The following is a 23,212-nucleotide window of genomic DNA, read 5'->3' on the forward strand; positions in this document are numbered from 1 at the left end:
ACCAGGAGGGATGGCTTATCCACCACGGTGTGGAAAGGTTAAAGATCAAGGGCAGAAAACAAGGTCTCTATTGAAAGCCTCCAATCTGCCAGGGGATTGGTTCTGACACTTGCAGCAGGGTGGGAGGACGAGGGCTCTGCCAGCCACAGCCCTTCCTGCGCTGCCACCGAAGCAGTGCTGCAGCCAAGGTGCTGAGAAGAGTGAGAAGATAAGGATGGAACATGGGGAGATTTCTTGAAAGAGATGGAACAGGATCCATGGTTGTCAGGGACAGCCAGCCAGGAAGACAGCCCATGCTGCAGGGAACCAAGGTCACTTTAAGAGGGATTAAAGGGTGACTGAATTAACCTCAAAAGCTCAAGGGTCTGTCCTGTCATCCATCTGGTTGGACACCTGTGAGAGACAGGATTATGTCCTGTGGATGTGCACAGGGAAATTCTTAGCTGGGGAAAGTGAAGAACGTGATCCCAGCAGAGCTCAGTGCCAGCAGCCTCTCTGCCCAGGTCTGCCTCCTGCTCAGAGACCCACTGACATGGGCATTGCCACCAGGTCGGGCACAGCATTAGAGGGAGGGAGCTGCTGAGGAGTTACCGATGTTGGAAGAAGCCTTCCAGCGCTTTGCAGATGGTGTAGCGCTCAGGAGGGGTCAGCAGGTGCTCCAGCTGCTGCGTGAAGGTCCTTCCTTGAATCTTGATGCTAGAGGGGAGGATCTCTGCCACCCACTGCAGGGAGGTGAGGGCTGAGGAGGTGCTCGGGGAGTCAGCAGAGTCAGAGTCTGCAAGGTGCAGGTAGAGAGAAAATAGAAAATTCAACAGACAAAGGGTCTGAACATTAAAAGTCTTGTCCTGAAACCAAGGGTCAGTTCTGGGAGCAGCTGCACCCGCACACACGAGTGCTCCAGAGAAATACAAATCCTGGTGTGCTGGTACAGACACTGTTGCCCCAGCAAAACCAGGTGTCCCTCACTGGAAGGCAGAATGGTGACAGGGTGAAATGGCTCCTCTGGAGCTGTGACTGCCCCTGCTCTGAAACTGTAGCTGTTCCAGGAGGTCCGTGGACCTGCTGGAGACCAGCAGGGGTGTTTTGACTGGGATGCTCTCTGGGATGTCTCTCTTCAACTGTACTGCTTCTGCACTTTCACTGGCCACATGCAGATGGCATTCCTTCTCTGGCTCCCTAAAGCCTCTGGTCAGGTTCCAAAGCACTTTTTGATAATCACTGACTTCAAAAACAGCATCAGTCAAAGGTTACCTGGGAGGAAACTGCAGCACGGAAGGTCATTTGCTTTGCCACACCCACCTGCACTGGTCCCTGTGCCGCCTCTGCATTGAGCACAGGGCAATACACACAGCTGGGAGAAGGGACCAACCGAGACTGCAGGATGCACTTATCCACCTAGGAATATGGCCAAGGTCGTGGAAGCAAAAAACTCCATCTTTTCTTGGTTTCTTTTGGGAGCAGTGAAGCAGTTTGAGCATCACTGGCTCTGTACTATGAAGCAGCGAGGTGCTCGGGTTTGTTTCTAGAACCCATACAAGTGAGTTGGCATCACAAGGCTCCTAAGGTGAAGCTCAGGAATGCATTGCTGCTCTGGAGGGAAGAACCAGTCCCTAATCCCTGGGCCTATGCACCCTAATAGTGCTCCGACCCTCCTGCCTTTGCACAGCTCCGGAGGTGCAGCAGCGACCGCGCTCTGCCCTGGGCTGTGGTCCTGCCCCTCTGCCAAAATCATACTGGTATCACCTGCACTGCCCCAACTCCCTCAGCTCCCGTGGACTCACTCACCAGCAGCAAGCTAAATTATTCATAACAGCAGCAGCTACTCTGACCAGCACAGGCCATACACAACGGTGGGATTTGCACAGCCAGCATGGATGCACAGGGTTGGATTACTTCGGTCAAGTACACGGCACAGACTGCATGTAGAGGACATTGGCAAGGGCTGCCAAGGATGATCATACAGTAGGATGAACCTTCTGGAGAGCAGCCAAGCCTGGGATTAAGCCTGATCCCAGAAAGCAGGCAGCCACGTGCCCCAGCAGGAGTGCAGCCCTCCAGGCAGCACATTAAACCAGCCGAGCCTGAGGGAGGCGTTGGGCAGTTCCCTCCTGTGTGGGGAATTTGGGACTTGGTGCAGGGTTGGTGCTGCTCCAGGCCCTCTCCCCCAGTGCTCTTACCATTGGAGAAGTTGACAATCCCCTCTTCCACCACCAAGGTGGGCATTGCCCCACTGCCCTGCAGCATCGACACCACCTTGTCATGGGAGCAGTTCCTGCGGGGCAGAGGAGAGCCCAGGTCAGAGCAGGCAGCACTGCAGGCACAGGCAGCACTGCAGACACAGGCAGCACTGGGCTGCACTGTGGGCAGCACTGTGGGCAGCAGCTCCACAAGAGCAGCAGTGAAATGGACCTTGCAGCTGCCTTTGCTTATCTTGCAAAAAGCCCCATCTTGCTGCTCAGAGCAGCTGGGCCCTGCTGTCATTCCCCAGGACTCTCAATCTTTGCTTGCTTCTAGCTCAGAAAAGGGCCTCCCCGAGGGACACCATGAATCACCCCCCTGTGACTGAGCTCTGGGTGGTACTGGCAGCAAGGAATGACTCCAGGGCACCTCTGCAGGCACCCTGTGGAGCTGTGATGGCAAGTGAAGCCAGAGTTACTTTAAGCTCAGACCCAGAAGATGAACTTTCCATTTAAATGATACAGTGCTGCAGGTCTCTCCTTGCCTGTCCTAATTCTGCATGAGAAGAAAATGCAAGGTGGATGGAAAATGCATTTTCATAGGCAAAAAAAATCTCAGAGTGTCCTTGGAGAAAGGCACAGGCCAGCCTGGCGCAGTGCCTGCCAAAATGTGGGCTCAGAGGACAATCTCCAACTCAGTCTCTTCTATTTTCTGGCAATGCTGCATCAGCCAACAGTTTGCTGGATCAGCTGAAAGGTGAGAACCTGAGCACTGACAGAAGCAGCATCACATGTTTAACCTTTAAATATTCATCACTCCCTCTTATCGTGTAGCCTCTTCTAATCCTTTGCTTTCTCTTTTTGTGAGGAAAACCAACCCGAGGAAACAGGGGCTGCTGCCACTGCCCGGTGAGGTGCACACTCAGCTCTGGTTTGATTGCTTTTATCATGCACAAATAATAGAGAGAAGAATGAACTCCTGGGTGAAGATGTGATTGCCCATGTGCTTTTAAGCTTATGATCCCATTCTGGGAGTGGTTTGTCATCTGGATGGTGCTCTGCACTTTTCCAAAGCAGAGCCCTGGGTGTTTAATACAGAAAACTCAGAGTAGCTTGAACCAGGGTGTGTGGGTGGGTCATGCATTATATACATGCTTCTCTGCCCTGAGAAGTCAAAGGATGAGCAGGGATGGAGCTGACAATGCTACTCTTAGAGCCAGTTTCGGTAAAAGAATAGTAAAGGAGATGGGGCAAAACCCCTCGTGCACCTCAGTGCACCCTCAAGGGTGACCAGCTCTTGTTTCTGTTGCACAAGGGTGAACAGCTGAGCACACACGTGCTTGGCCACCCACCACCCCCTGGGACCCCTTTTTAAGAGCCTCTTACCTCATGTCCAGACCGTTAAGGAACAGGATCCTGTCTCCAGGTTTCAGAGCAGCCTTCTCAGCCGGGCTCCCTAGACACACAGGGAAGAAGAGGAGCTACAGCTGGTGGAGCCCTGCTTACAGGAGCAGGCTCCCAGGCTGCATCACACCAAAGGCACCAGTTATTCAACTCCGGAAACTCCACCACGGAGCCTTGTAAAAGTCCCTTTTGCTATTTTCTAGCAAACAGCAGGCACTTAAGATTTTGAGTTCAGAACAGAGATAAGTGTCTGTGAAGCTTGTGGCTGGGGGTGTTCTTACCTGGCAGAACAGACTCGATCCACACCGGGGCATGGCCACGCAGTGTGAAGCCAAAGCTTCTGTTGCCTTTATAAACTCGCACAGTTCTGCAGAGCAAAAAGCAAATGTCAAACCAGAGCCCAACAAATATTCAGCTCTTGTTTCCTTTCCCAGCCCCTCCAGAGCCCCGTTAGCCTAGGTGTCCCCCAAGTGGCTAAGCCTTCGATGCTCTCTGATTCCTTCCCCTGAAGGTCACTGTTGATACCAATCTGTCTTTCAAACAGGAGCCCCTGGAACGTGCCCTCTGAAGGGAGGAGGAGATGGTGCTGCTCCAGGGGCAAAGCCCCCCAGCACAGTCTCTGCAGCACAGAATTTGTAAATCCACTGTCCAGTCCTTCAAGTCCAACATGTTTTTAAAGTGGAACGTGGAACATAGCTTATCTGTTAGACAGAGTGAGAATGACAATTTGTTTCAGAAGGCAAAGATCTCATAGGCTGCTAAGAGATAAAAATTCAGCAAGGAAATTTTGGAAGGAGCATTATGAAATCTCCCTGCTGGAAGGCTGATTGGAGCTGGGAGTTGTTCCCTGCGGGGATCTGCGGAAAGGCAGCATCACCAAGAGCATTTACAAAATGAAAGCCTATTGTAGGCACTGATCCTGTGCTGACAGAGAAGGAAACTGTGCAAGAACTGGATTTTGAATAAGTCACACCAAAAATCATCTTGGCAGGAAGGTGTGCTGCAGCTGAACCCCCTGGAGATACCAGCTGGAGGCAGGGGAGTAGCTCAGGACACGCCTGTGGCAGCACAGTCCCTCCTGGGAGGATTCCCTGGCTGTACTGGCAGATCAAATCCTGCGCTTGTTCCTAAGCTGGGGCTGGGAAGAGAGCAGGAGCCACCAGCACGGCACAGCTCCTTGGGGCTGCTGGGGACTGGCCAGATGTGCCGCGGGAAATGGGTTAATCCCCTGGGCTCCAGGGCTTGTGCGTCCTTCCTTCCTCTGCCTCCCACCCAGACACCCAGGGCCATACAGCCTGCTCTGTGCCCAAGCACCCTGCATCCCAGTGGCACAGCTGGACACCCTGCATCCCACCAGCCCTCCAACAGCAAGAAGGCAGAAAGTGTGGCCTGGAGCTGGGACAAGGGGTGCAAACAGGCCCAGCCTTCAAGAAGGAGAGGTCTTTGCTCACAGAATCATTTAGGTTGAAAAAGACCTTTAACATCGAGTCCACCCTCAACCCAGGAGGATTTCACCCACTCTGTGCACTGAAGACATTCCCTGTCCCAGTGCCTCTCCCTTCCCTGGCATCCCTCTCCCATGCTGCCCTCCACGCCAAATCAGACGCTGCCACCCTGGACTCCAGGGCATCCAGGAGAGGTGTTACCTGCGGGCAGCCCCCGAGGCCACATTGCTGGTGAGGAGCGAAGTGGTTTTCCGCAGGCTCTTGCTGAGCTCCTCGTGGCTCCGGGGCACGGAGCTGGCACGGGTGGAGACCAGGAGCCGCTCCTGGTGGTCCTCGCTCCGGCTGCGGCGCAGGCGGTTGCTGTGCTGCTCGCTCTTGGAGCGGCAGAGCTTGCTGATCAGGCTCTGTGACACCACCTCGTCAAACCGCTGCCGGTGCTTCTTGGGGATGAAAATCCTGGGAAAATGAGACAAGGGAGGGGACTGAGGAGCAGGACTGGGGCAGCTGTGGCCCAGAGCTCCAGATCCAGGCACACCTGGGAAAGGAAAGGTCAGAGCAGCTCCAGCCCCTTGTGTGCTCTTGGCCTGCCCGGAGCTGTGAGTGCCAGGACTAGGGATGCTGGGGACACTGGGAACACCGGCTGCCATCTCCTGCCCCATTCCATGTATGGTGCCATCAGGGGGAGGAGGTCAGACCCCTCCACAGTGCAGTGCTTGCAGAGGCTGAGTCAAACAGCTTGGTTCTTCCCTGTGCATCCCGTCCAGGGTCCCTTCAGCTGCCTGTCCCTGTGCACCGATGATGAGGTTCAGCTCAAGTAGCAGATTAATTGTCTCCCCCCATGCTGACAGCCAGGGAGCTGGTGGGACCAGGAGGACCCTTGTCTCCACAGTGCCCATCTTGCTGTGATCCTGCTCATTGCTGTGTGGTACCCATGGCCAGGGTCCATTGTGTAAGTGCCCCCCATACTGCTGGTGCCAAACCACCTCCTCCAGACTCCTTCTTCCCCAGTACATTCTGGAACCCCCAAAACTTTTCTCCCCATCTTCTGCCCCAGCCCCTCAGCTGGGAACCCTGGACTCTGCTCCCTTGAGCTCCAGTCTTGGCTTCTGACACACCCCAGCTCCCACCATGTCCAGGCAGGAGCCTCACACCCCCTGGGAGATTCTGGTGCTGCATGGATAACGATAGGCATAGTGATGCTGCAGGCAAAGGGACACCACTGGGAACTTGCTCCATTTCAGGTCACCTCCCCTGTGCCCAGGAGGAGCTTCTCTGTCAGCAGCCAAGGGGCCTTTGTGCCCCCGGGACCCTCGAGGGATACACAGCAAGATCCCAGGAGGCAGCAAGAAGGATGCATCTGCTTCGCTCTCACCTCCGACACCAGGAGATGCTTTTCCTTTTCCTTCTGCCACCACAGCAGCGAGACTCTGACACCCCCTCCCCTGCTCCTGCCCTCCCCTTTGCAGATTTAGGGGCTTCTGGAGGAGCCGTTGTCTTCCTGTGTTTCTATAGCAACTCCTCCCTGCACCCGTTCAGGGCTGCGTGGCAGCTGCCTTTGCTCGTTAGACAACACTGTCTTGCGGGGTTCGTTAGTGCTCCTCACCTCGCGGCGCGTGAGAACGCGCTCCCTGCATTAACACAAACTCTGACACTTGTGAACGTCACTTCCAAACCGCCCGGGGAGCACATCTCCCATGGGATACCAACCGGGACAAGCAGGCAGCCGGTGCCAGAGGACCCAGAGCAACTTGCTGCGAGGGGCGGCACCCCCCTGCTGCAGCACCCCAGGCTGTGACCGTGGCTGGCTGCTAACGGAGCCTGGCTGTGGCTGGCTTCTCTGGGGCTCCCCCATCCTTCACCAACGGAACCTGGAAGCCTGAGTCAAGCCAGATGTGGAGGAGGAGGCTTCAAACCCCCATCTACCAGGATCAGGACATCTTTATTTCCCCCAACCAAAGGCAGAACTCAAAATAAGGGCTGATGCTCCCACTGAAGAGAAGCAGACAGATCCCGCAGCCGACATATGCTCATGCGAAGCATTTGGTGATAATTTAAAATAAGTTACACATTGTTACAATTCACAGTCAACTTGTGATTAAGCAGCACCTAGAAAAAGAGTGAAATCATGCTAATAAAGAGTAGACCCAGCTGTAAGGAGGCTCCTGTGGGAATGCAGGGAAGGACACGACACAACAGCAGCGAGTCCCGGCAGGACCTCGTGCCTCTGCCCTGGGACAAGCCTGGGTTCCTTGCAGGCAGAACCAGCATGCTCCCATTTCATCTGGCCAAATTAAACTGGCCCCACTGGCTGCAGCAGGGCTGTCCCCCTTCACACTGGCTGCTGCTTCACCTGTGGGCTGAGAAACATCAGGAGTGAGGAGCAAAGCAGGGCAAGCTCAATAACCAGGCACAAGGACGCACTTTAAGGGTTTCACCATGAACTGACTCGGGGCTAGAAGTAAAACAGAGTCTTAGCAAGGAGAGGAGCTGAGTGACTGGTAAAAATAATCCTATTAAAGCACGCAAAATACTTTCCTTCTGCAAAAAAACTTTTATGAGGATTTGCAGTGTGGCCTCAGGGAGCCCAGAATGTCCCTGTGCTGTAGCGCTGCTGGGGGCTGGAGTCCCTGAGCACCCTGACACCCTGTGGCTCAGTGGCTTCTGGCCTCTGAACTTTACCCAGGTCTGGGCTTTACCCAAGGACCCACCAAAGGCAGCACATGGGGTGGCATTGGCCAGCGTCGTTGCCTCAGCCTGTCCTCTGCTCCAGCACAATCCCACCAGCTCAACGTGCACCAGCCCTGGGCACTGCAACCCGGCACCCACCAGGAAACCACCCAGCAGGAGCCCGTCTGCCAGCACGCCGGTCCCTAGCCGCTCCTCCCTGGGGCTGGCTTTGGCAGAGCATGTTTAGCTCATCTTGGTCTTTGTCACACTCCCTGTTTTAAAAACTCCCAGGGGGGTGGGTCACTTGCAGCTCACCTCAGAGATGACAGTCCCATTCCTGCAGCCTGCACTCACTGGGAGCTGCCTGCCCACCAGCCCCAAGTTTGCTCAGAGCTTGTATTCAGCTGGGGCCAGGAGTCAGGGGTCCCCAGTCCTCACTCCATTGCAGCCCCTGGACCATGCAGCACCCCTGAACCTTCACCCTCACCCCCATTGCTTTGCTGGACTATAGTCATGGAGACAAAGCAGACCCAGATGCCCCTTCCTGCCACTTCCCACCCCCAGTTTTTCATCCAAGGTTCACTTGGCTGCCCCAGCCCACGCACCATTGCTGCGGTGGCCGCAGGTTGGTGGCAGGGCCACCCCAGTGCTGCAGGCAGGGTCCCCACGGCTCCGAGAGCCAGGAGAGATGTGGTGGGATATCTGCCGGCGCACCAGGCATTCCCAGCACAACCAAGGCCAGGCAGGAGACGCGGAGGAGCGGCGCAGAGAGACCTACCGAAAATGCCGAGAGAAACTCCGGTCCTTTCCCATTTGTCGGGGTGCGGTGGGAACAAAAGGGAGATGCTTCAGCTCCTCATGCAGCTGATTCCCAGCCTCAGCTCACGCCCACGACGCGGCCAGATCCAACAACCAAACCGAGCACCAGCCGGTGCCCCCCTGCCACTTGGCACCCCTGCCGTGCGGGGGGCCGCGGCCAGATGGGCCCTCTACCTGGGCTCAGCCCCTGCCTCCCTTCGCCCTCGCCTCCCCGCCGCGCTCTCAGTCCCAGGAGGACATTTACCATCTACCCAGCGGCTCCTTTTTCTATCGTTTGGGCTGTAGCGCCTGCTCTGCCCTCCCTGCTCCAGCTCTGCCCCAGCTCACAGCCACCAAGCTTCTCGCTTTCCCTAAAAACTGCAGCTGCTGTAATTTCCAGCTGGAACTATCTCGTAACAGAAAGGAGGGCACAGCTCCGCGCCGAACTCCAGGGGGATGCCTCCCTGGTGCTAATTAGTTGACTTCTCAAGTGCTTCTGTTTAAATTACATGCTGCTGTAATGGGTGAGAAACCTTAAAGGCAAATGGCATTGGCTCCTGGGCATCCAGGTGGAGCCACCGGGCTGGACCAGGACCTGGACCAGGATCATGGGCCCAAACCTCCACCGAGCATTGTTTACCCCCCGGGTACCGCAGCAGCACTGTGCACTACTGATAAAAGATTGAAAAAAACACCTTTAAACTAAATAACACCTTCTTTAAACACAGCACTCGCGTTTGATGAGGAGGATGTGAAGCTTTCCAGAGCTGCCAGCATCAGATACAATCTCCAGGTAGCAAAGGAAGCAAAAATGAAAACTGTCTGAGTTAGCCCCAAAACAACTAGCAAGGACCTGACCTTGAGTCCATCAGTTGCGCAGAAACACACATTCCAGGGTGGACTGAAAGACTGAGCTACATCTGGATTATGTCTGTGCTGTGCTGTGCAAGCAGCTACTGGTCTGGAAAAGCAGTTCTGCTGCACCAGCCAGCCCTGGTGCTAAAATTCACTCACGTTTAGGAGAGAAAACCCTTGTACTGCTTCACCCGGGTGACGGGAGTGATGGCAGCCCCACGCTGGCCTCCAGCCCAGCAGCACCAGCAGCCCCGGGGGAGCCGGTGCCTCCGAACCCCCCTGTGCAGGTGGGGCTCACTCCAGCCCAGCAGGGAGTGCAGAGCTGTGATTTTCACAGGGGTTGTTATCCCGTTATCCCCAGTAACAAGAGGCTCCATAGTGACTCATCTGGCTGCAGATGTTTTGCAGATGTGACTGTTGTCAGCATTAAGTAGAAACAAAGGCGCATTTCCACCCAGGAGGACAGATGGAGTGGGATGCAGTGGCCGTGCACTGGAGCAGGGAGCCCCTCTCAGTCCTTCCCCAGCCACCCCACTCATCCCTGGGGACAGCTCAGAAGCCCCAGCCCCACATGGAAGCTTTTGGAGAGGGTCACCCTCTCGTGACACATCCCTGCACCAGTACCAGTAACAATTACTGTGTTATTTGCCAGTAAGAGCCTCCCACAAGCAGTGCTGCAGCCCATGCCTAGCTGGGGGTCACCTTCCCCATCAGCAACCAGTGCTGGGGTCTCAGGGTGCCTCGAGGTGCTCTCACATCTCCCCAAACTGTTGTCAGCTACTGGGTACAGACAGACCTTCAAAGAAACCCTCAGACAGGCTTTTTCTGCAGCCTCTATCCTGCCCAGCATCAACCAGTAGGTATCAAGGATGGGGGCCAGGTCAGTGGGTGCTAACAGCTGCTTGATGCAGCCCCTGGGATGTCCCCTAGATCCCTGTGCCACCCATGGGAACCTGTCAACCACTGCACCAGAGTGACATGAGGCTCCATCCCACCCCATGCCCCCAACCAGCAACCCACACCACCCTGGGGTGTGGGAACTTGTGTCACCCCCCACTTTTCAGAGCAGCAGAGAGCAGGTCCCTCGGCCAAGGAGCTGCCCGCAACCTGCTTTTTGCTGGGAACGCCAGGAAAAGTGCAGCTTTCCATGTTTTCTGTAGGATACTGGAAAGCACTCGGACCAAGTGACCAGTTCCCAAAACCAGTGTTTCCCACCAGCAGTGGTGTGCAAGGGGCAGGCTGGTAGGATCTACATTACAGCTGCACTTTGATTTCTCAAAAGAAATGAATCTCCTAACAGGAGATTTTGCACTGAGGCATTTTGGTCATGACCTATTTGAACTCAGCTGGTAGGAATGAAACTCTGCTTCCAATTGTTTTCACCGCTAGCACATTTTTTTCCTGCTGCCCTAATTCCCATTTTTGGGCAGTTGTCCATATGCCCTGTTATCAGATTAGGGATTTTTTAAAAAGGAAGCAAAGAAGAGCTGCTTTTCCTCCCATTATCAGCCTGCCATCCGTGCAGTTCCACAGCAGCTCTGCCCGGACAGGGGCAGGAGGACAGTGACTGTGCCCAGTTTCACGTGCTGCATCAGGCAGCAGTGGGAACAACACTGGTTCAGGGAGTGACCCGGGCTGCATCGGCACCCCAGAGAGCCTGAGATCTCCCCCCAACTTTGGAGGAGCAGGTGGAACAAACAGGAAAGCAGCACAATCCCTAATATATAAATCCTGATAGCTAAAATGAAATTTCTTATCCAGAGCCAGTCACAGATGGCTGGAGTATTTTAATACGGGAACATGCCAAGCAATTTTATTGCCGTGAAAAACAAGCTGAGACCAATAGATTGTGTTTGGAGCATTATTAAAATGAACTCGGGGGAATTTCTCGCGTAATAAGGGAACCCCCGATGAGCAGCGATTCTGCCTTTGTCACAGGGATCACAAGTGACAGCAACGGGAGCAGCGCCCACGCGGGCCCAGCCCCGCGGGCCGGCAGCTCCGGCTGCTCCCCTTGCTTTTCCCCCGGGAGCAGAGGAAGCCAAAGGACTTTAACCAAAGCAGCGAAGTTACAAACTACCCCTAACTGTTCTCCCTGCAGCAAAAGCGAAGCACAGCCTGACTTCGAGGAGATCCACAGCAACATTCAGCAGCCGGAACAGCCCCAGAGTCATCGTGCAATGGACGGTAGGGCTGGATGTGCCCCGGAGCACGGGCACATCCTGCTATTTAAGTCCAGGTTAATGGGACGATGTCCGTGTTAGCAACAACACTGGTGTCTTCTGCACCAGCTTTCGTAACACTGCAGGTCAGTGGGGAGGAGATCTGCGTTTCCAGTGCTCCCCAAGTCCACTGCAAACAGATGTTCCCAAGCCGAACGCCGCTGCCGGGAGCAGCGCTGGCAGGGCACGGAGCGCCGGGGGAGCGCGCGGTGCAAAGGGAGACGGCACCCGGGCCGGGGCTGTGCAAGTGCTAAAGCCCTGAGAAGGGCAGGTGAGGATCCCCACACTGCTGGGCTCGGAGGGTGGCTTTGACCCTCGGAGTCCTGAGAAAAGCCGGTGGCTGCTGTGACGGCACTGCAGAGCTCCTGGGCGAGGAGCCGGCGCGGGGGCTCTGCTGGAATCACAGCTCTGCCCTGGTTTGAAAACAGCTCAGGAACAAGAACAGTGCCGAGACGTGTGTGCCCCTGGGACCCCGACCTGCCCAAAATAACCCGCTCCCCTCCCCACGCCGGTGCCAGGCAGACACAGCCCCTGCACACACCCGGAGCGGCCGCGGGGAGCAGAGGAGACAAACCCTGCGGCTCCCCCGGGACTAGACCCAGGCTTTGGCATTTGCAGGTGATGGAATAACGCAAAACAAGAGATTTCCCGCTCCTGGCAGAGCTGCGACGCCCGCGGAGTCCCTGACAAGGGCAGCTCCAATGCAATACGGGCACCAAGAGTTAATTAACTTTTAGCACGTCTTGTTTTTGCGGTGCCAGGGGTTAGCAGATTCGGGAATGAAGCTGCTTTAAACCCATTCCCCTCCCAGCCCCTCGGCTCCCAGGGGAAGGTCCGTTCTTACTCACCCAAGACAGCTCATCTTTCCCCCTCGCTGCCGAATTTCATCATTCTTGAGTAGAACTACTGCACTTTACTACACAGACCAGCCATATGGGCAGGGGATGGGAGCGGGGAGGAACCGGCGCAGCACGTGCCTTATCCCTGCTATCCACAACCAAACGGATGAAGAAAATGTCAGCAAATTAAAATCTGCAGGAGCTTAATTCTGGGCAAATGGGATGAAATCCATTTGAGCTAAAAAGGAAAAAAAAAATCTAAACAAAAACCCATCAACACTGGAAAAAGCCCAGCCCGCGGGCAGGCGGGAGGAGAGGTGTCTGCAGCCCCTGCGCTGAATCGGGGGGTCTCGAGTTACGCTGCAGCGCAGCACCTTGCAGGGAGGACTTTAAAGCCCGGGGGGAGCCCGGGGAGGGGACAAGCGGGGGGGGGGGGGGAGCACAGCCGGCAGCAGCAACGGCCCGAAAATAAACACAGCCGGTACAGAGACCAGATCCAATCAGGCCAGCGCCAGGGTCAGTGGCAGGCGAGGACGTACCGGCCGCCTGGACCCGCACGGCAGGGGCCACACGGTCACCCACGGAGGGACACGGCCACGCAGCCCGTGGCAGGGCTTGGCTGGGAAGCGGGGCTGCGCCGGGCGAGTGCTGGGGACCTCTACCAGCATCCCCCAGCATCACCCCGAGCATCCCTGCCCAGACCGTGGCCCATGGGCACCACCGTCACCAGAGGGATGGAAAGGGCTCATCCCAGCCCTCCGAGGGCTGCTCTGGGCAGCTCTGCTCCGCGCTTTGCAGGGTGAGCTGGCAGTGTGGGTGTGCGGGACTGCCTCGCATCTCGAGGGGAAACAGCCCCCGGGAGCCAGGCACGGCCTCGCAGGGATGCCCGGGCTGGCTGAGGGGTATCCACAGGGTCCCCAGCCTGTCCTCAGGTGGCTCAGATGTGCCCGCAGGGCTGGTCCAGCAGGATGAGCCCCGGGATGCTCCACCCACCCAAACAGCACTGACACACAGCGCTGCTGGGGTAGCTGCCCTGCACCCCGGGGATGGTGAGATGGCCCATCCCCAGAGGTAGCACCAGAGCCAGGACCTCTCCTTGGACAAATCCCCTGCCTGGCCCTTCCTCTCCCCGAGGTGCTGGTTGGGGCACAGACCCCAGATCCCTCCTCAGCCAGCAACAGAACAATCCAGCTCGAGCCCTGCAGGAATCACCCACATGAATCCACAGTGCTCCCTAAACCCAGAGCACCCGGGAGTTGCTCACCAGCTTTCCATGAGATATTAAAGCATTAAAAGCTCTTGCTTGGCAGCAAACCTATCAGACAGGAGACCCCAGGATAAGCAGCTTGTCTCACGCACAGCAGCACATGCAGGGCTGCCTTCCCCTCCCCGACACCCCCACAGCTGGGAAACCTGGTCACCAAAGCATTTTTTTAATTTATTTTCTTGACTTGATTTCATTCAGATTAGATGGTAAATCTTCCCCCTAAGCTAAATATTTAATTTCTATTAAATGAGATTAGCTGTCTGATTGATGGTGCCTCTTGCCCCAGCCCCAGTGTTAACCTTTCACATGGGGGCACAGTTTGGCTCCATTATCACAGCCCTCTCTATAAAAATCTCATCTATTTCCCCAAGGTTTTCAAGGCATTTTCATGAGTGTGGCTGGGAAAAGTTCTTCTGAACTACAGTGGTGAGGTTTTTTTGACTGGTACTAGATGGGTTCATGGATCAGACAGGGCTTGGTGCTGTCCCCAGCCCCAGCCACTTGCCTGCCAGGTCACCAGGACACTGGGGGGACAGGACAGCCCAGACATGAGCCCCTGGGCAAGGCGGCTGCTGGGAAGGTGATGGTCCCTTCCTCACCCTGGCTCTGTAGGGTTCTGTGCCCCTCCCTGCTCAGATTTGGGGAGGCGTGGGTGGCCCATGCAGAGCCATGGCAGAGCAGGGGCACACTGGGTGGCCAGGGCTCTCCCCATCCTCCCCACTGCCGGATCACGGCACTGCGGCAGAGACCCCAGCACAGGGATGTTGTTATGGTAACTGTAATATCTTGCAATTCCACTGATTAAAGCAGGAATTGGAAAGTCAGGCCCAGAGTGGGGCCAGATGGAGACCTGATTCCCTAATGGCCGTCGTCTCAGCCTGGCCATAATCCCCACCACGTGTCCAGGCACCGGCACCATCCCGCAGTGCCAGCAGGCGTGGCGGGAAGAGCAGCAGACCGGCTGCACTGGCTGCACCCCCACTGCATGGCCACTCTGCTGGGGGCTGGAGGAGTGCCAGGGGCCTCGAGCCCAAATGGAGCATTGGAGAGCATCTTGAGGTGCTGCTGGCAGCCCTGGCCTACCCCTTGCCCCCCACCAGCTCTCACCCTGCAGAGCTGGGTGTGTTTTCTGGCCAAGCTCTCGGAGACTCACCAGCTGCTCTGCAACTAACCACATCAGCCTTTGAAACAACGGCTCCACCAAACTCAGCTCAGCTACACCTTGGAAAGGGATTGTTGGCATCTTCCCCACAGGAAATTCTGACCTCTCTGTGCCTGAACCACTTAGCCCCACATGCTTGTCACCAGTGAACAGATGGATGCCTGAGGTTTGAAGACCAGCACAGAGGTTGCTGGCACCCTATACCTGATGTTGTCAATGAGATGTTGGTGGGACTCCTGGGTGAGGACCATGCAAAGGGCATAGGCCAAGTATTCCACCTTCCGCTCCGCTGCATACTGCTTCAGGATGGTGAACACCTTCTCCTTTACCTCTGGCTGGTCACCCAGGATGTCATCTACCTGCAGCATGGGAGCCAGGAAAGACAAGGGAAGAGACATTGAGCAGCAGAGCAGTTAACAGAGGCACTGACAGAGCAGAAAACACGTCCATCTCGTTGCAGCACCTGGTCAGCAGACAAGGAGAGAACCCACACAGAGAGGAAAGCAAAACTTCTCCCATCAGCTCAATATGCAGCACAGCTGGGGCCTCACAAATGCCCCCATTGTCTCTTTTCTGCATGTTAAATATACGTATATTGCACTGGAAACAGCAGTGGGACAGCAAACTCCAAAACTTTGCTGGGTCCCTGCAGGAGAGGCCCTGTGGGCATGGCTGGGTGGGCAGCTGATGTGTTGGTCTGGAGTCTACCTGATAGAGGACACTACGATGAGCTTCTGCAGGTATGTAAGCCTCTAATCACACTGTGACCCTGCTGGTCAACACTGCCCTGCCGGTAATTCTGGGAGGCTGCAGGGAAATGGGGAGAAGGAGCGTGGATGTGAGCACCAGCCCTGGAAAAGGCATAAGCAGCTTCCAGCCATCCTCTCCATCTGTGACAGCCATGGCAGGCAGACTAATTAGCTAATTATTATCCAGCCAATTACCCTGTATGGGACCCTGTCCTTTTCAGTCCCTTCCCAAGCCAGGGGCTGTGCCTTACCTCAGGGCTGTGCTGGGCAGGGGGTGCGGCTGCCTCTCCTGCAGCCTGGCTGTGTGCAGCAAATCCACCAGGAATGTGGAAAATTCCTCCTGCCCGTCCTGTAGTCCCTGCACACCTTGTTTTTTCCTGTGAGGTGATGGTTTTGTGCTTACACCAGGTTGAACTGCTTCCTTCCAGCTCTGCCAGTGCAGGGGGAAGCAGCAGCGGGGGGAGGGGAGCCCCACCAACACCAGTGGGTGTCTGTGCACCCCTGTGGTGAGCTGGCAAGAGCAGCTGGCCAAGCCCCCCGTGCTGGCTGGGAGAGGCCCTTGCCCAGGGAAGTGGAAGAGCAGTCGCCTCCAGGCACTTGTCCCACTTGGCATCTCCCCAGGGAGGCACATGGGCACTGCTGTGACCCCCCCACAGCCCTCTGGGTGCCGCCGGGTTTGCGCAGCCGCCACAAAGCGCTGGGAGGGCTCCTGGCAGCAGCAGCTCTTCAAGGTTACTGAATCTGGGGCAGCCTCGGCAGCTGCGTCCCCTGGGCAGGCTTGCACGGTTTCAGCCCCAAGGTCCAGCACGGGAATGACAGGCTGTGGTGTTCCTGGTGGGCTCAATCCCAGTACGGTGCTACTATTTTTTTGCCTGGACTGCGACCAAAGGGCTTGGTGGGGTGGGAATCAGGGGTGCTGCCACCCCTTGTGTCAATGCATTCCTCATTGTGTCCCTGAGCATGCAGGGGGCAAGAGGAGATGCTGACCTGGAACTGAGACCCCGAGCACTTCCATAATCTTAGGGATGTGGGCCTGCGGGCAGTGCGGGCACAAACCCTGGGCCACCAGCCACCTCTGACCTTCCAGCCTGGTGGAAGGTAGGCAGGAGACCTGGGAGCTCACAGCACTGACACCAGCAGCACCTACCAGAGCAGAGCTCCCAGGCCACTCAGGGGGTAAAGCACCCTGCTGGCTTCTATTATTATCTGCCTCATGTAGAAAAATTAAGCCACTTAAAACATCTGTGCCAGCAGCTCCATGTAGAGAGGCGTTTGACAGCCAAGCTGTGCTCCAGCACCCAGGAGCCAGAGGCACGGGTGCTCCACAGACCTGCTTCTGCCCAGGCTGGTCAGCACCATCACAGGGGGCTCTGCTGGACAGGGAAGGAGGGGGCAGGGGTGCTGCTGTGGGTGCTCACAGCATTAGGACCCGCTTGCTCACTTCAAAAGTGCTTTCCTGTGAGCACCCAGGAAATGTTTACATGGTTTAATGTGGCTTCATGAGATGGAGGCAGCATGGAATAACTGCTTGTCCTCTTGTTAATCTCCTGTCATCAGCAGGTATCTGTTTCACATGCGATTCTCTGCCCCATGAATCTAAACCTCAGTGCATATTTGTGAATTTTTAATGTAGAAGCTGACTGAGGGGATTCAGCTGGTAGCCATGAATCTCTTTATGAGTGTCTTGTTCCTTTATTAGCTCAGGATCAAAAAAAGCCACAAGCCTGGCTATTTTCATAACAGTATTTTACAAGGCTATTTTAAAATGGAAATTAGAAAGATTAAAAAAACAAGCATGATCAAATTTATGATTAGCACAAGGCGATGTGTTTGGTAAACTACCCACCAGGCAGCCTTTAGGAACACAAAGAAGATGTAATCACAGCGAAGTTTTCCCTTTGCAACAAAATAAAAGCTAAAATGCCTGTGGGATGATGTGCCCAGAGGTTGAGGACATGCAGGAGAGAGGGATCAGCCCCTGGGAGTTTCCACACGCTCCTGTAGTGCAAAGGAATGAGTAGCTGTGGTCGTTCCTCAGAGGATCTCCAGGCCCTTTGCAGCATCCGTGTGTTCTCCCAGTAATTATCAGCCCCTTCTCTCGGGTGCTGATGCCCTGAATCTGCACCTCAGCCCTGCGGCCAAGCCAGGAACATCCTCCCGTCCCAGCCCGCTGCGAAGGCTGAGTGTGACCATCTCCAGCCCGCTCGGTGCAGGGGGTGCCCCGCGCCCCGGCCTTACCTTTTTGCTGAATTCCTGCGCTTTCTGCTTCCTCTCCCGGCGCACGGCGCTGGCGCTGGGGGCAGGATCCCACACGGCAGCCCCACACTGCGGCCGCAGCAGCCCGAGCCGCAGGGACCCCCCGGGGCAGGACCCCACCAGGGCGGCCGCCGCCTCCTGCGGTGTCACCGGCGTCCCGTTGACTTCCAGCACGTAATCCCCCGGCTCGATCCCGCAGGTGGCGGCTGGCGATTCCGGCCTGACACTGGCCACTTGTGGGGGGCTGCCACCCGCCAGCTCGAAGCCGAAGCATCCCCAGGGAGCGGGGGGGATATCGATGTGCTGCAGGCGGGAGATCACCCCGATGCTGGGGGGCACGTTTCCGCAGCGCCGGGCCAGCCCGAGCAGCGCCTCGCAGCCCAGGGAGGAGACCGGCTGCCCCTCGATCTCCAGCACCTCGTCGCCCGGCCGCAGCCCCGCCAGCGCTGCGCTGCTGCCCTCCTGCACCCAGAGGATGTAGCACGGGCCCGTCCCGCTTATCTTGAACCCGAAGGCCTCGGGCCAGCCCTGGTTGGTTGCCGGCATGGCTACAACTGCAAGAGAAGGGAGAAAAAAAAAAAAATCTGGTGCCTTTTCCATTCTTAACGTGGCTCCTGGAGATGCCATGTGCACCCTGCCCGGTGTGGGGCCTCTAGTCTGTGCCACAACCCCTACCATGGGAGGAAATGCCCCAAGAGGGACAGTTTTCCTCTATATTTCCCTAAAAAATAGCTTTGATTCTTCTTTTGGCAGGCGGCTGCCAGGGCAGCAGTGAGGAAGCTGAGTGGGCTGGAAAGATCAGAGCTACCCCAGGCACTCAGACCATGGCCTGGCACAGCCCTTGTCTCACTGGTCAATGACAACTGCCTAACGCCCACCCCCAGGAGGTGCCTTTAGGCACCTGCATGGATTTATTTATCTAGCAATGATTATTTCCTTTACCTGGCATGTTATGCTAATGAATAGATCACCCAGTGACTTAAAGCAGCTTTATTTTAACCAGCTCTTCTCAATATTCTAGCAGTTTTCAACTGCAAAATTACTGCAAATTCATTAGAATTTGCCAGTTCCTCTCAGCTTTCCTGGGAGCATTCCTCCGTGCCCTCCCTGTCCTGTGCACAACGTTAACCTGGTCGCAGCATCCTGAAAAACAAAAACGAGTATTTTCAAAAGGACGTGTTTGTGGCTCATGTGAAGGGTTAGGACTGGCTCCACGGATGCTCAAGGAGAAATCGGGCACATCAGCCCCCAGCATGTGCAGATGTCGTCTTTGCTCAGGGTACATCAAACCAGCTGACCTAGACTGCTCACTTAGATGCCCTTTTGGCACCACTGATGTCTATGTGCCTCCTCTGCACGCTGACACTGGCTAAAATAATTTGCATGCAGATCTTCTCTCCATTTGATCTTAGCTGTCTGTGAAGGTGCTTTTTACTCCCCTGTTTATTACACGTTCTTACCACACTCTAAGCCTTTGCAAAAAATGAAACACGGGCTATTTTGCCTGGGTGAATTGTCTTATGGAGACTACGAGGACTCAGAATGCCTAAAGAAAACATCCTTACAAATGCACCTTAAGTTTTGTGCTCTTCAGATCAAAAAGTCTCAAGCACCCGTGGTCAAAACTCAGTAGCACTGAAAACGTTGTTTCATACCCTGTTACACGCCAGAGATGAAAGGAACTCTCCTCGTGTCCATTTTCAGCAGCCATAATACAGACCAGCTTGCTCTGAGAGCAGAATCGTAAGGATGGGCAAGGAAAACAGCATTAAAGCAGAAATTGGCATTAATGACCCGAGGCTGCTCGGCTGCTTGGGAGCAGCTCCTCACAGCTGTATTGCAGAGGGCACCAGAAGCACCAGCTTCACATAAGGACCAAACAATATGCTGTAACTACTGTTTCCAATGTCATAATCTTGTCCTCCTTCATACAACTGTGCTGATTAAAATGCAACATAAAAATCAGGGGTTACTGCTACTATTTAAAGAGGAAATCAAGCTGCTCGCCACGTTAACAGGCACAGATGTCAAGGACAGAGGGGAAGTGCTGAGTGAAGCATCAGGCAAGTCTGGCAACAGCGGGATGAAATCCAAGGGAACACGAGGACATCCCTGGGGCTGCGGAACGCAGGTTTGAAGGCTCCAACAAGAGCCCAGCAAGCACTGGGACGGCCCCAGCACCACCGCTCCGGGCTGAGCTCAGTGGCAAAGCCTGGCAGAGCAGCGGAGGGAGCCGGGCTGCCCGAGCTGCCTCACCCGCTTCCATCTCTGCACCCTCGGGCACTTACAGAAGTCTCCAGCCATCCAGGCGAGCCGGGCGGGCTCTCAGCGGCGCCAGGTTTGTCCCGTTACAGGGTCAAGGCTTCCTCGGTTCTGCTGCATCGCCCCTGGAAGCGAGCCCCAAGTACCCGCCGCGCTCCCGGGGGCATCTCTCAGCTCCCACGTCCTTGCTGCAGCCCCCGGGGCTCGGGGGGCAGAGCCCTCACGTGTGACACTGGTCCAGGAGCGGGCGGAACGGCTGCTGTGCCGGGGCAGCCCCACGGGCTGGGGTGGCTGCCCCTTCCCCAGCTTCTTACTTGCGCCCTGCGCCCTTCCAGCTGCTCTGAGCCAGTGCCAGGCACGAAGGAAGGTCTTTCTTGCCTTTTCCTTTCCTAATTAACTTTATGTCCATGGCAAAGAGAAGCACGGACAGACTAATTGCCGTGCTGGTCCTGGCTCAGCGCGGTGCGGACCTGAGCCTGCAGATCTGGGGGGAATTAGGAGGTGGAAGGAGAAAAAACCGATTAGCACCCGTGGAGGGAAATCCCTGATCCCCACGGGCAAATGCGAAGAGACAGTGCTCGGCAAAGCAGCAGGGACGCGGTCACTGCTCCCTGGGCGTGCTGAGACCTCGCTGGCCCCGCCACCGGCAATTTGGGTGGGAAACCAGAGACTTCGGGAATACGTGTCTGCCAAACAACGCACGCAGCTCAGTGCAGGGATTTGGGAGCCTGGATGGATTCCTGCAGGCTCGGCAGGAGAGCTCTGCCCAGCCTGGCTGCTCCGAGCAGGGCGTGGGGATCTAGGCTGAGGGCAGCACAGACCCCTGTGCTGGCACCAACTGTTCGCTAAGCTGCTATTTCTGGTTTTCTCCTCTGCTTCCTCAGCACTTAGGGATCCAGGACTTTGCACGCTAAGAGGTTTTAGGGTATTACACGTCCTGCCGTGGAACCATCAGGAGAGGCTGTCTGCAGCCTGTCACGGACCACACAGCAATCCTGCCCTCCCCTGCCACCCGCGTGGGCTGAGCATTGGGCTGGATGGGAAACAACCTCCTCGGGAAACCTGCAGGGACCTGCTCACCCCACCTGAAGGTGAGCACAATCGTTTTACCACTCGTGACCTTCATGTTCATCCATGTCACTGCTGCAAAGAACCTGGAGAGCCCTCCTCCCCTATCCTCCCCAGCTCTGGGGTTGGTGCTGCTCTGCCACAGATGGACACGACTCGCAGGTTCTGCACAAACACAAATCTCCTCCCCAGCAGCTGAGATCCCGCGCTGGGGGAGCATGCACTGCCCTCCCATGTCGACACTGAAATGCACAGGCCTTCCTGCAAAACCTCAGGGCATCTTTGCTATTCACTGCCCAAACTAGCAGGCAAAACTGCAATGGATATTATTTTTTTTCAGTAAGTGAAGTAATTTCTTCTTTTCCCTCCGTTTTTTAATACCTTGAGTACTTTAAAACACTGACTATGAAGTTTAATCCCTGCAAGAAATAAGTTATGGGATTCCAGGCTAATAAAAAGATTGTTCCTTGAAGACTTTCTGCTGGAATTTGATCAGAGAAGACTTTCCACTCGTTTGCTCAGTGCTTGGATGCAATCAGTTTCGTTTCTCTCAGGCTTCACCTGTTTATTAAAGTATTTGCTGGCTGTTTTGTCCTTGAGCACAGCCTACCAGGCCACTGAGAGTGGATGGAGCTCAGTGCTGGTGCTGGTGTCCTGCACAGGCAGCTCCACACTGTGTGCAGGGACTGCAGGGCACAAGCCCTGCCTGTCTGCCCCCAAATAAACCACCAGACCCCAGCCTCAAGGCCCCTTCCACCCTGCCAGACTTGCCTGGTTACATCCAGTGTCCCAGCTAAACCTGCAGCTGCAGCTGCAGCAGTAGAGACATTGTGCTGCACCAGTAGGGAGGGGAAAAACAGCTCTTTCACCACGTCCTCTCTCAGGAGCCTCGGGCTGTACAACAGGGCTGTGGGCTTGTCCTCGGGCTGTGCCCTAGGACAGCTGTGCCCCAGGATATTTTGGATGAATTTCTTGCTCTTGGGTTCAAGTCTGGTGCTTCGAGGGACAAGAACCTACCAGCGAAAAAAGGATCCCTTTCCTGAAACCCAACCTCATTTCCTGCCACCACATCTCCTGACCAAGCCAATTAATTTCCTCTCGGTGCCAGAGCAGCCTGAGCCCCCCCCTCGGCAGCCTTACCTGTGGTCCCCGAGATCCAGCCAGCAGCAGACCGGGACCTGGAGCTGCCAAAACCATCCCAGCAGCTTTGAAGCTTTGGGATCAGTTACCGGCAGCCACCGGCTGAGTTTCTATGGCAAACTCTACCCAGGCACCGTAACCCAATCAGCCTCGCCGAGCGGGGCCCGCGGCCGGGGCGGTTTCAGTTGACAGCCCCGGTGTCAGGAGCCGCACGGGGCTTTCCGCTCCTCCAGCTCGGGACCGTCCCAGCCCGGTTCTGCCTCCCCGCAGGCTCCAGAACCGACCGCCCCGGCGTGCGGGACGCGGGGGTGCGAGAGGAGGGTCTCTGCTCAAAGGGAACAGAGCGCTCCGAGCTCCCGGAGGAGACAAAAGGGTTTTCCTTTAGTGATTTCACCAGAGGTAGCAAATCTGAAGAGATTTTAGCAGATCCCTAAGGAACCACACGGGACAGAGCGTTGCGCAGACCCCCGGGACCAGAGGGAAACGGACACCAACTGCGTGCGACGGGCTGCCCGGCACCGTAAGAACCCTGCGCACAACTCAGGTTCATAAAACAGATCTAATGCTTATTTCTACTGGCTTAATCTTCGTTTTGAGGGCAGGAGGAGGCCGGAACCAGCAGCCCTCCCCACAGCCCCGGCACAGCGGCGCGGGGGGCGCTGACCCTGCCCAGCCAGGGGCTCCCCAAGGCCCCTCCCGCCCAAGCCAGGCCGCCCTTCCGCCATCCGCGGGGCGAGGGCAGCGTTCCCGCTGGACGTGCAGGCGCTGCCCGCCCCGCCCTGACCCCGCAGCTCAGCCCCTCCGCCCCGGCCGGGCCCTGACCCGCCCCCCGGCAGCGGCGGCCGCGGGTCCCCGGGCGGGCTCGGCGATCGATTAACCGGCCTCGGGGCGGCGGGGAGAG

At 56.2% G+C, this 23,212-nt stretch overlaps 1 protein-coding gene across 5 annotated transcripts in view; it reads right to left on the reverse strand.

Moving 5' to 3' along the window:
* The window catches only part of GRID2IP (Grid2 interacting protein), a 33,669-nt gene extending 15,282 nt beyond the window's left edge, over positions 1-18,387 (reverse strand). For 2 of the 5 annotated variants that reach the window (XM_051632544.1, XM_051632542.1), the window contains exons 1-6: positions 12,417-12,756; positions 5,228-5,482; positions 3,863-3,948; positions 3,564-3,633; positions 2,178-2,272; positions 592-775 (exon numbers count right to left, since the gene is read on the reverse strand). In XM_051632544.1, the coding sequence (XP_051488504.1) occupies positions 592-775; positions 2,178-2,272; positions 3,564-3,633; positions 3,863-3,948; positions 5,228-5,482; positions 12,417-12,430 (704 nt within the window). In that variant the 5' untranslated portion in view covers positions 12,431-12,756. Of the gene's footprint in view, positions 1-591; positions 776-2,177; positions 2,273-3,563; positions 3,634-3,862; positions 3,949-5,227; positions 5,483-8,471; positions 8,977-12,416; positions 12,757-15,040; positions 15,196-17,823 lie in introns of those variants that run through there. The other 3 variants (XM_051632543.1, XM_051632541.1, XM_051632540.1) reach the window with 2 other exon arrangements.
* Positions 18,388-23,212: the final 4,825 nt, after the last annotated feature.

Source organism: Apus apus, chromosome 14 (genome assembly GCF_020740795.1).
Source record: "Apus apus isolate bApuApu2 chromosome 14, bApuApu2.pri.cur, whole genome shotgun sequence".
Lineage (NCBI taxonomy): Eukaryota > Metazoa > Chordata > Aves > Apodiformes > Apodidae > Apus > Apus apus.